We start from the raw sequence: 13,235 nt of genomic DNA, 5'->3' as shown, positions 1-13,235 counted from the left end.
AACAAGATAAACCCTGATCAGTTCAGTTTATACCAGAACACCACTCTCAGCCAGCCTAGTGAAAGGTTAACCAACCACATGGCTCTGTTATTCCATGTAGCATCTAGAGGCTATGAGGAGGTAGCCTTGATGTTGAGAGTTACTTGGAGAATTGGGATTAGTGCTCTGGGTACTGCATTAATGACAGCATCAACAATCCCCCTCCAATGTCCTGTACCTTTGTCACCAATTTGCACCCTAAGGCGTCTCCTACAGACGTGCATCAAACAGGCCATCAGATTCCTGTTGGGTTGTTAACACACAAACTCTATGAACACCATCAATGACTTGGACAGGACCCCTATAGCTTTTGAGTGGTGGGTTTTCAGGTGGTTTGAGCTGGAAACCAGCTACATGGAATCAATCCCACTGATTTCTTCAGAATTGCATCTCGGACTGCTGAGAAAGTAGGACATTTATCAGCAAATTCAAATAGTGTACCTACTACACGGCCTACCACCTCTACCCAGCTGACAGGCTATAGTAAACAATGCACTGGAATATTTAATTTTGTAAATAAAGAAGTATGAAGGCACAAGTAACAAACCTTTAGAAAAAAAATATGTTCATCAGTGTCTTTGAAAGCCACTACTAGCACAAAAACATTGATGAGGCCAATGTCACATTAATCAGCAGCATGAATGGTGAGAAACTAGCAATCAATCACTATGCCTCAACTGCCACACGGAATGTGAAGGCTGATAAAGAACGATAAATACAATTGGACAAATGCAATATCCATGAACGATTGAAATAAATGGCAATAAATGTGCTTGGTAAAATATTTCTTTATGCCGGGAAGGTAAATTACATCTGAGAAACATGATATCAAACAATAGGAACAATGGAAATGGAGGCAATTTCAAATAAATACAGGTAGCTTTGTGGAAAGATTTGCCACAAAGCCCAGATGTCTCAGCTTCAATTCTTGACTCATTTCTTGTTTCTTGGTAGTGCGGCCATGTAAAGTGCTACCAAGCAGTAGATGGCTCCGCCAACGGTTAATGCCATAGTGGTGCGATATAGCAGTCGATCTGGAACTCCTCGCTTTAGATGCACTGGCAATCCATCAGAAGTCTAGAGAAAGGTAAAGAGATACATGACGCACCATCAGGGAATTGGTTTACAAAGTGTCGAAACTTATATAGTGAATTGGAAAAATGAAAGACGTGCATTTGGTTACTGTTTGATTTGATTGGCAATACATTGTATCCACCGAGCGAAACGTTGAAAAATGTTTTAATGCTCACAGGCCTACAGACTAACAAGCACTGCTGGAATCCAGTTTAAGCGAGTTGGATCCAGGTTCCAACGCATTCTTTGTCCAAGAACCAGGTCTCAGCTAGCCTGCACAATTTGGCCAGACTGTGATCTGTTGCAGTTTGCATACACCAGGAATACAGCAACCACTCATCAGTGTGCAGGAGCAGTCAGGTGGTGGTTTTAACTTGTGGCCCAGCACAAACGCCTCAACTAAAAATGCAATCAGTAACTTCTTTCTTCCGTCTTATTTTGGCGAGTAGCAGTTGGAGGTCCAAAGGAGTAAAGCTATAATCGAATATCTTTTACTTTAATATCTTTATTTCGACTACAATGAGTGATAAAATATCTCTGCAGAGCTCAGATAAATGTTCATTAAAGGCTAAACGGCACTCAGTGCCTCACTTCACAAGTTACTCAGAAAAAAAAAGATGTTAAAGCCTTTTTTGACTTTTCAAGCTCTATGTGAACTACAGGCATATGCATACTCTAAAAAAAGGTTATGTCTATTTGTTTGTATAACTACACAAATAAAATGTCTATTTTCACAGCAATTACTATAAAGTGTTATGTGCTATTCCCACAAAAATAGTTTAATCAACCTTACAATAAAAAAACAAAAAAAGATTAAGATGAAACCTGAAACGTTTCAAATGTATGCTCTGCAGCTGCTTAATGTGGGTTAATAACTTACTGAGCTGGATTGCCTGCCTTGTAACGTGTGACCTGCGGGTAACAGGAGTTCAGCAAAGGCATTAAACCTCGGAGTTATTTTTCACAAATTACAAATTTGCGACACAGATGTTAAACGCTATACTCTTCTTAAGGTACATTAACAGTTTAAGCAATTGTATAGTTGACCAGAAATTGCACACAGGTCTCTACAGCAAGTGCATTACCCTAGTGAGTTACTTTACCAGATTACATCATGAAACATGCTGGAAATATGCAGATCTCTGAAGTAGGTGCCTTATCTCAATATGCAAACTTAAAATAGAGTATAATTTTGGTTGTTTCAGTAAGTCAAAAAAATGCATCACGTGTCCTCATGACCCATCTCTATGGGGGCGCAGCTTGTCAAAAGTAACGCATAGGCTGTCACTGATCCACTCCTCATGATGTCGCTCTCCATGACTTCATCGATCATGACTGATCCTGTTCTGACATCATCCCTTAACGCACAATATATGGACTCCTGGTGTAATTTGTTCTCATCGTCAGCGCTGTGAACATTATACATCACTAACAATTCTCTACCATCACTTTACAAGTCTTCGGGTTAATTTAAAAGAAACTTTAGAAAAACAAAAGGTTAAAATACATTTGCTTACTGGGCATAATTAGAGCCACATGTTTTACCCTGGCTTAGAAGAGAAAGGTCCAAGTAGGCAGAATGTGACCGAATATCCATTTGAGACACGCAGTGGTAACCTCAATAACCTCTAATAAACAATAGCCAAACAGTGGTTATATGATTTTCTAATCATAAATTAATGGAGTTAATTTCACCCACAGCGTGTTGACTAGATTTTCTCTACATACCAGATAAAGTGTGAGTGCTCGAATACATGCGAGGCGGCACCCGGAGGATAGGGTCCCGCTGTATATGCCTAGTATGCAGTAAGCCCCCAAGGTTGCAGGGTGCTACAGCAGGTTTTGGTACTCCGTGATAGTGATCTCTTATTTCCTGAATGTCCCCCAGTGCTGCTCGTGTAACAATCCCCTTCCCTCGAGAATTCACTGCAGAGCCAAGTGCACTGCCGGTCTTTCAATAAGAATTCCCCGGAATGACCTTTTCTGATGTGGCTGAACATAGGATCCAGCTCCAGCAGGTCCAGATGCGACCTTGGAGCAGAACTTTGTCCTAGTGGTTTGGCCATAAGGCACTCGCCTCATAGGAAACGCTGAGTGGATGCCGCCTCTGTATCCTGAGCTTTGAGCTTTAACAGACCAAATACCAGCATTCATTCAAGATCAGGGGGAACCTATATTGCCACACACCATGACCCAATGATGAGTATACTGGAAAAACAGGTCATACAAAACATTCTTTAATTAAATATAACATCACATCACAATAAGGAAACTGGATTAGTTCAGGTGATTTCAATGGAGAGTAAGCCATCGTGCGGAACTGTTCCTATATATACTGTGCCATTTCAGACAGTCTATTTTGGCCGCCACAGATGAGACGTGCTGAGTACACATTTGTTCACTTTGCATGTGGCAAAGTTAAAGCTATGTAGGGCATTTTGGTTGAAGGAGAGTGGCGCCCTTCTGGAAGAGTTACTTGCTCACTGAAAAGACAAGCCAAAATGCAGCAAATGTGATCCATACAGGTCCAGCTTACATCCGAAAACGTAAAGTGATGAGTGTAGAAGAGCATGTTGTTGATTTTGGGCTAATAGGCTTCCATTTGGGGACGGGATTTCCATTGTAAAGAGGAACATGGACACGTTTAACATTTAAAGACAAAAAGTTTTTTTTTTAATACTAGAGTAAATAAATTAGGATGTGATTTCAGCTACCTGCGGTCCTGTATCAGTCCTAGGTAATAAAACATACGGCATTAGGAAGACATTTTTACATGGAAGTAGCGGTTGAACAAAGTAAGGATACCGGTTTTATATTAGGACTGTTTTTATTATTTTATTTTTTATTTTATTTTATTTGTTACATCGGGAAGGGTGTTGCAAGACAGCTACAATCAACAAATGGTGGGTTGTTTTCTCAGGGTGACAAACAGTCAAGACCTGGGACTTCAAAACACACTTGACTGATTCTGCACTTTGTAGAATAAAACGAATCTGGGATTAATATGTTCCTCGTCATAGGAGACATGGGCTGATATCAGCGAGACCCTTAGTACATATTCTGCTGCTCCTAACATTACGATATTGTACTGTGCGACAGTAATGCGTTCTTAGCAGTATTGACAGACCAAGTCCCCAAGTACATATACTAAAGATTTTAAGCGCCAAAGTAATATTGTTTATCATTTTTCTAACTAAAAGGCAAGTTAAATGACATATAAATGTTTTTGAGTGATAAATTTACTATATTACACAATGGGTGCCAGGTGTGATAAACCTTTGCTTCTATAATGCCTATGAAGTTTAGTATGCATTTACTGGCCATGACTGCTGAAAGTTAGGTAACCGGAAATTATAGCAGACGATTAATTTAGTCGAGAATGAAAGTGTAATTTAAATCAAGCAGGGACATGTTAAGAGAATCGGAAGTTAGTGAAGATTACTTTTCGCATTTACACTACATAATTCAATATATTGTGAATTAGAAAGAAATGGAATAAAATGTTAAACAGGATTTATGAATGAAATTCAAGAGGGGTTTGTATTTTTACTGGGCAGTGTATTTTTTTTAAATGCTTTTAGATAGGAACATATGGTGAGATTCTGGTGACGTGATTTTGTACCTATGAAATAAGGATTTATAATTAAGAATGTTTTCTATGACCGGTTTTCTTCATCATAAAGTCAGCATGTTTGGTAATATCTATCTACAATACGCAAGAAAAAAGTGATTGTTTAACCCCAAATGGTCACTTAAGTCACGTGGCTACCTTTAAGAAGAAATTCACTCCGATGATTGTTCTTTTCTAAAGACATGGGGCAATCTTTTATTTAAACTTGATATTCGGAGCTAACAACTGTCCTCAAGACTGGCCATGAGTGGGACCCTCTTGCCTACCCAGTGTTCACATTTTGACTCAATATAGCAGACATGACCAGCGACTGAATCCATTGTTAATTCGGATCAACATCTTAAGAGAGCATGCAGAAAAGATTTTTGCTTTTGAGCCTTACTGGAAAGGAAAAGACAATTGATGGACGGAATGCAGAACAAATCAAAACATTCACCCCCAGTCAAGAGATCTGGGTTAAATCCGTCATTCTTTTGCTCACTATGCCACCCCAGTTTAGACCTGGCCATATGCAAATCAGTCTTGAGCCCGAACTGCCAAGCCAGGTCCTCCCTGGACCGGAAACAAACATCCTAGGACCGGTTTAGGGGTTACACCCCTCATCAGCCAGGATAGCTTGAATCCAGTGGCACAGTGAGCCCAGGACCCACGTCTGGGTATACCTGGGACACTTAGGGCGAGAAAGCAAAAGACACACAATTGATGGACGGAATGCAGAACAAATCAAAACATTCACCCCCAGTCAAGAGATCTGGGTTAAATCCATCATTCTTTTGCTCACCATGCCACCCCAGTGTAGACCTGGCCATATGCAAATTAGTCTTTACCCTGTGCCTCATGGGAACAGTCCAGCCCGAACTGCCAAGCCAGGTCCTTCCTGGACCGGAAACAAACATCCTAGGACCGGTTTCGGGGTTTCACCCCTCTTCAACCAGGATAGCTTGATTCCAGTGGGTCCCGTGCTCTCCATGCCACTGGAATCAAGCTATCCTGGCTGAAGAGGGGTGAAACCCCGAAACTGGTCCTAGTATGCTTGTTTCCAGTCCAGGGAGGACCTGGCTTGGCAATTCTGGCTGGACTGTTCCCATGAGGCACAGGGTCAAGACTGATTTGCATATGGCTGGGTTCAAACTGGAACGGCATGGTGAGCAAAAAAACGATGGATTTAGGCCCAGATCTCTGTACTGGGGTGAATGTATGACATTGTTCTGCATTCTGTCCATCAACTGTTGTTTTTACTGGAAAGGAAGCAAAACACCTTGCACTTGAGAGCTTGCTTAATGCCACTGATGCCTGTGCTTTTGTCTGCAGGTGCTATAGATGGCCCACCACATCTGTGAACCCTAATATCACCAAGATGCAGATGAGATCATGTGACGCCTTGAAAGTAGCACCCTTGTTTGTGGACCATAATCACAGAGAGCACCTGTGACCAGGCCCGAAATTTCAACTGTTATTTCCAATTTGGTGACTGCAAGCTGCACAGATGCTCTGTCCTCTGCCCATCTAAGACTATTAGTGAAGCTAGATTATTCTTATGCTGCACTCTGCAACTGTAAGCCTCAGGTGCTGCTTGCCCAGCAGGAGAGCGATGGTCTGTATTACCCGGATGACAGACAGGGATTATGTGTGGCTAACTGTGGTGTGCCCTCCGTCACAGAACTAGCAGTCCCCATTTCCAGATTACCAAATTGGCAAAAGAGGCACTGGCCTATGGGCTCCACTCCTTTTTAGAGGCCCGCGACATCGGACGAAAATAATATTGATTTGATCTTGAAAGAATATTACAATCAAGCTTTCTTAAATTGTTTCCAAAAGATAGAAAACAATGAAGCAACTCAAAGAAACAAAAACTTTACATTAATGACTATAGAGAAAATACGGTATTCGTGTAATGTAGAGGTTTATTAACGTTTTTGGATGGTAAAATTAAAAGCATATTAGGAGGGGGGCGAAATTTCGACTGCCTAGGTGCCTCCACATGGTTTAATCCGGCACTGGCAGCTCCTAACAAAGCAGTCACTCCAAACTCCCATGGAAGTTCTGAACACTTGTTAGAGACTACCAAACATGAGATACATGTGCATCAGATTAATTAGTGAAAGGTCATTGCTAAATATATGTCATTGTTACTGAGATTCTGTGAAAATCCCACCAGTTGAGCACAGGGCAAGTGTTCACTGGAAGAACCCCAAGTAATTTATAAAGGCATATTCCTTTATACGAAATAAAATGACATTGTTTGGAGAAGCTTCTAATTATGAGTGAAACTGTTCTAACCCCACACCGACCTCGAAAGAGTAAGTCTGGACTATTGACCCCACAACAACCTGAAAGCCAAAGCCTATAAAGGGGGTCTTTTGGATTTCAGTGAGCTCATGGCGGCATCTTGATTTGCCTTGTGTTATTCAAGCTTTAAAGAACTGGCCTGACACCAAAATTCAGATGCAAATTATGATAATGGTTGGCTACTAGGACAATCTAATGTAGTTTTTGGTCACTTAAAATTCAGCTTCAGTCATGGCTTTAGGTAAGTCGACGAAAACCCAAAGACATTGAACCACTTTTGTAAATGGACGGAAGCATACAGAAGTAGGGCCGCAAAAAAAAAAAAAAGAAAATGCAAAAACTCCCAAAAAAACCCAATGTTGACAGAGCATTTTTGGAGAAGAGCAACAAATAAGACGTTATTTTTTTAGGTAACAATGTGGCCTTCATATATTCAATCTATTCTAAATTCACAAGATTTTTCATAAAGCTGTCCAAGATTAGCTGTCAAACAGCTTGCATCGAGACTCCACATTCAACATTGATGCAGATGATCTCAACAGATTATGTTGATCAGAGTCAAATCAAAGTCTAAAGTTATTTAACATAACATATTCAAATCTTAAATGTATTTTATTATAGATTTTTTTTTTACATCATACATAGGTATTAAAGATAATCTGATAGCCCTAAATTGGATATCGAAAATTTCACATTGAGTTAATATTCTTTGTCTTGGAGAATTTCTGCATGCTACACATTTTATTATGGTGCAAGATAAGTAATGTATTGTTCTTACCTGAAACAACCTTTGTAGGTCAGGAACTCTGTTTTTACCCAGGAATTCGGAGGTTGTGCCAGATTCAGAGGCATATTTGACAGGTGTGCCGAAAACCAAAGCTGGTGCATCAGAGACAACAGCAGGCTTTAAACCCTATAGACAAAAGCAGAAAAAATATCTAAGCAATTATTCATTAGAGAATGAAAAAAAAAAATCTTTTGAACTGTAGTCACAAATAAAGAACTATAGTCCAATTTGAAGGCCTCGCCCAGGGAGCGTGTGCCCAGGGGATTCTTAGTGAGTCTCAAAAACACCAAAACCCTAACACCCATTCATCAAGTTAAAATCAGTAGGATTCTCCTACATTACACTATATTGATACAGTGAGTTGACATTTCTGCCAGCTTTCCTCCTCCTCCTCAACCATAGTTTTTCGCTCCTTTTAATTGTGTACAGAAAGATCGAGATGAGGCGACACACACTGAATAAATGCATTACAGGGATGAGTATTCATTGATGTTTTCCTCAACCTAAAATAGGTTTCAGATGTGGTGCATGAGCGATATTTAACATTCATATTCTCTTTAAATTGTACAAAACAGCTCTTGTTCCACTACATGGTCCTCAGTAACGTCCAATGTACTGTACTGGATGTAGCACCACTCAAAGTTAGCCACAGTGGTGGGTCAACTGCAGTTGCTGAAATATTTCACAATTTGCCAATTCCTCACAAAAACCAAGATGTGATTCTAAAGTTTTATCAAGGACTATTAAATATCTTGCAGCATTTTCAAGAAGATAAATGGCAACAACCATAGTTTATTAGAGCAGTGGTTCTTATGTGGTCCGAAGACTCTGGATGGTCTGCAAGGCCTACTTAGGGGCTCCGCGACTGTTTGGCAAAATTAAATAGCTTTAAAATTAATAAATTAGAATCAATAAAGTATTTGTAAATAAAGAAGCAGAATTGAAAATGAGAAAACGTTTCTATGATTGATTGTGAATTAAACTAAATATTTAAGCATTTGCATGGTTATACTTGTTCTTAGGTCAACGCCTACCACAGCGTAGCTGTCTGGCTATTCAAAAGACATCTTGGGGACTTTCAGAAAGTTGACCTGGGAATACATTCAGCCCGTGTCACTCTGTGTTTTCGTGGGAGCCTGGTGTTTATTTCAATCAATCAATCAAACACTTGTATAGCGCGCTACTCACCCGGAAGGGTCTCAAGGTGCTTGGGGGAGGGGTATGCTACTGCTCGAACAGCCAGGTCTTGAGTTGTCTCCTGAAGGCGAGGTGGTCTTGGGTCAGCCGAAGGTGGATGGGGAGGGAGTTCCATGTCTTGGCCGCCAGGTAGGAGAAGGATCTTCCTCCGGCGGTGGCCCTTCGGATGCGTGGTACGGCGGCGAGGGCGAGGCTAGCAGACCTTAGCTGGCGGGTGGGCGCGTGGAAGGTCAGGCGGTCGTTGAGGTACTTTGGGCCCAGGGCGTGAAGAGACTTGTGTGCGTGGGTGAGGAGCCTGAAGGTGATCCTCTTGTTGACGGGGAGCCAGTGCAGGTCCCTCAGGTGGCTGGAGATGTGGCTGCGTCGGGGGATGTCTAGGATGAGTCGGGCGGAGGCGTTCTGGATGCGTTGGAGTCTATTCTGTAGCTTGGCTGTGGTTCCAGCGTAGAGGGTGTTTCCGTAGTCCAGTCGGCTGGTGACGAGGGCCTGGGTGACCGTCTTCCTGGTTTCGGTCGGGATCCATCGGAAGATTTAGCGGAGCATGCGGAGGGTGTGAAAGCATGAAGAGGAGACGGCGTTGACTTGTCTGCTCATCGAGAGGGAGGAGTCCAGGATGAAGCCCAGGTTGCGTGCGTGGTCTGTTGGCTTGGGGGCGGTGCCCAGGGCTGGGGGCCATCAGGAGTCGTCCCAGGCGGAGGGTGATGGTCCCAAGATGAGGACTTTCGTCTTGTCGGAGTTTAGTTTCAGGCGGCTGTTCTTCATCCACTCGGCGATGTCTTTCATCCCTTCGTGGAGGCTGGTTCTGGCGGTGTCGGGGTCTCTGGTGAGGGAGAGGATCAGCTGGGTGTCGTCGGCGTAGGAGATGATGTTGAGGTTGTGTTGGCGTGCGATGATCGCGAGGGGTCTCATGTAGACGTTGAAGAGGGTGGGGCTGAGTGATGATCCCTGCGGGACGCCGCAGATGACTTCGGTGGCCTCCGATCGGAACGGGGGGAGGCGGACTCTCTGTGTTCTTCCGGCGAGAAACGAGATGATCCACTTCAGTGCCTTTTCTTGGATGCCGGTGTTGCTGAGGCGTTGGACAAGGGTGCGGTGGCAGACAGTGTCGAACGCTGCGGAGAGGTCCAGGAGGATGAGTGCCGCTGTTTCCCCGTTGTCGAGCAGGGCTCGGATGTCGTCGGTGGCTGCGATGAGGGCGGTCTCGGTGCTGTGGTTGGCTCTGAAACCGGACTGCGAGGGGTCGAGGGATCCATTAGTCTCGAGGAAGGCAGCAAGCTGTCTGTTGGCGATCTTCTCGATGACTTTGGCCGGAAAAGAGAGGAGCGAGATGGGGCGGAAGTTCTTGAGATCAGTGGGGTCTGCTGTTGGTTTCTTCAGTAGGGCGTTGGCTTTCTCTGACTTCAAAGGGAGAGCGTTTATAGGAAAGATGAATGCAGCGTACTTTCTCCATGTAGCCTGCATGTGCCCTTTTTTAAAATTGTATTTTAGACACCGCCATCTCAAAGGGTATCTCGTTCTTCAGCTGCATAAAACATTTGCATGTTTTTTGCAAAGTTCCTCTACTTTGGTGAGTGCATTTAATGAAGTACAAAACTGTATTTCGGTCTCAGTGTCAACCTTAACATAGCAAATTTACACTGCTTTTTGCTCATTCAGTGTCAAGCACAAGATAAGATCTTTTCACAGGAAAGTGCCAGCCATATTGTAACCCAATTTAACAATGCTTGGTTTTCACTTTGATGTGTAAAGCATATGCATTATTTATGACATCTGTGGCAATTCGTTTCAGAGAATTGTATAGGTTTAAAGGCATGTTTTATGAAAGCTTTTCTGCTTATGTTTACCTACACAATACTTATGTTTGTCTGCAAATGTTCCCTTTCACAGAGCATCTATTACTGTATATAAACAATTTCCTCATTTGTGCTAGCAGCAACTAGGGTCAGGATTTGAATGGTGCAGCAGGTGCGGTGGCAAAGGGGCCAAAAGTTCTAGGAAACCCACTGAACACAGAGTATTGCTATATTTTACTACTAAACAGTCACAAGTACAGTTACCTCGCAGGCACTAGAGCCATGATCTGAATAATGCAGCAGATGCAGTGGCACAAGAGCACTAGGAAACCCACTGAACACTGATTATTGCTATATTGGAGTACTAAACAAGCAAAACTAAGCGAATATTGGTGGCAGGGTATACAGATTGCCGCACCACTACCTGTGCTTTGACAAAAATAAGAACCACAGTTACTTTCTCATTGATTCTCCAATACAGTGCCCACCTCTCAAGAACCAGCCACCATCAATGGTCCCGAATAGGACTACATGAAAGCAAAAATAAGAGAGGCACAAAAGTGGACCTAATCAAACAGTACCCATGGGATAATTCCCGAAACCACGATGACAGAGACAATTGTTCTTTTAGTGCCCTAAATATTCTTTTATTTATTTCTTGACACTCTATAAATATTTTAATCCAAAAACAGCCAACGCATTTCACCCACACTTCGGGCTTCTTTAGGGCGAAGTGTTGCTGGGTAAGCCCCCACTCGGGCTATCCTGGTGTTAATATGGGTGTCCAGTTCAAGGTACGATCCAAATCACACCTTTGTCAAATACACCTAAACAGTGTTGCCGAAGTATGCAGATATCGAGTTAGAAGCACATCTCTATTGCGATATGCTTATAGGTGCCGTGTTCGGCCGTCAGAGATTCTGTTGTAATCCTGTTGTGTCAAAAAAAACATTAGGGCACTGGTCACCCTGTAATATTAGTATAGCAACCTCGTTCTAAGATCAGGCAAGAGAGAGGGGCTCTGGTCACCCGGGAAATCAAATAAGTTTCCCTTGTGCCGCAATCAGCACCGTGAGAGACGATACTCCTTACTGAGACTTCTTTAATGCCGATTGTGGCACGAGGGAAACTTATTTGATTTCCCGGGTGACCAGAGCCCCTCCCTCTTGCCTGATCTTAGCACGAGGTTGCTATTCTAATATGACAGGATGACCAGTGCCCTATATCTATATGCTAGGGTGACCAGTGCCCTATATTAACTTACCTGATTCTTGGCGCTTGGTACTTTGAGACAAGACATCAAATTTGCATGCTACACTTGACTGATTCCTTGCCAGAGTCAGCCTGACCCTAGACAAGGTCACTAATCCTTGACCATCAACATCAAGACGGTCTATTCTAAAACCTTCTGCCAAATGTAAATGCCTGGGTCCCCAGAATACCATGTCCTGAAGAGACCCCATAACGCGAGTGGGTCGCAATGTCGTTGACTACAAAAAGGGAGAGTCCTAGAAAAAATTCCTATTAAGTGGATTGATAATTGATTCCATAAGGGACCTCCCCGTTTACTCCAATAACCAACTGCTTCTTTTTATTAGTCACTGCTGGTTTTGGTCACTACCCTGGGGCACAAAAGTCACTTGGATCACTTTCTATATAGTGCGGATACACAGTAATTGTTTTAACTCTTTTTTCATATGATTGCTGTTTGCTAAATAAAAGTTACGCCCATGTTTGGCTGAAGTGGGCTCAAGAGAAATTAATTTGTTTTTGGGCTTCAATTTAAAAACTTTGATTGATTCTACATTGTTTGTTGTCTGACTAGCTATACCCAGTTCACAGGGACATATGGGTTGCTCTTGTTCCTTGTTTAAATAGTCACTCACAGTGAAGCCAACCGATACAGAGAGAGAGACAGAATTTTAATAAATGCAAAAGGTCATGGTCGACGCCAGACCAAATTCGGGGCCCAAATATCAAACAAAGTCTCAAAAGTGCACCAATGGTTTATGTCCTTGCATCAAGTGCAGCTAGACAGCTTTTGTGAATGCCCAAGAATTTACAGAAGTAGGACAAGAAATAGTACTTCTAGAAAATATTTGTGAACTGCATTTTAGCATGAGCAAACGTGCATGTGTAGATTTGCTCATGCAGAAATGTGAGTGCTTGCAAGTTCACTTTCCCTCCAACCACTTTTTCCCAACTCTGGAAGAAGGTTTATGTCTGCCATTGTCAGAACTAAATTTCCAGCATTTCTTAGTATGGGAAAAGGTTAGAGAAGAGTTGTTGAAAACCCTTAAAACATGCAAGTTAGTAGGTTTGCACAGACTCAAATGGGCATTCTAACCATGGAACTATTGCTAGCCACTACCATCAGCCCCAGTATGCAGATCTGCAGAAACTTGGCAACATAAGGGGATTGCAA

General features: G+C 42.5%; 1 protein-coding gene across 1 annotated transcript in view; it reads right to left on the bottom strand.

Annotated features, from left to right (window-relative positions):
- Positions 1 to 809: 809 nt before the first annotated feature.
- Positions 810 to 13,235, bottom strand: part of COX7A2L (cytochrome c oxidase subunit 7A2 like) — a 45,710-nt gene continuing 33,284 nt past the window's right edge. The window contains exons 2-3 of the mRNA XM_085612806.1: positions 7,812 to 7,946; positions 810 to 1,116 (exon numbers count right to left, since the gene is read on the bottom strand). Of these exons, the coding sequence (XP_085468932.1) occupies positions 973 to 1,116; positions 7,812 to 7,946 (279 nt within the window). The 3' untranslated portion in view covers positions 810 to 972. The remainder of the gene's footprint in view (positions 1,117 to 7,811; positions 7,947 to 13,235) is intronic.

Source organism: Triturus cristatus, chromosome 6 (genome assembly GCF_964204655.1).
Source record: "Triturus cristatus chromosome 6, aTriCri1.1, whole genome shotgun sequence".
Taxonomy (NCBI): domain Eukaryota; kingdom Metazoa; phylum Chordata; class Amphibia; order Caudata; family Salamandridae; genus Triturus; species Triturus cristatus.
Note: the sequence above shows the minus strand (reverse complement) of the source record. Positions and strands in the feature narration are given on the sequence as shown.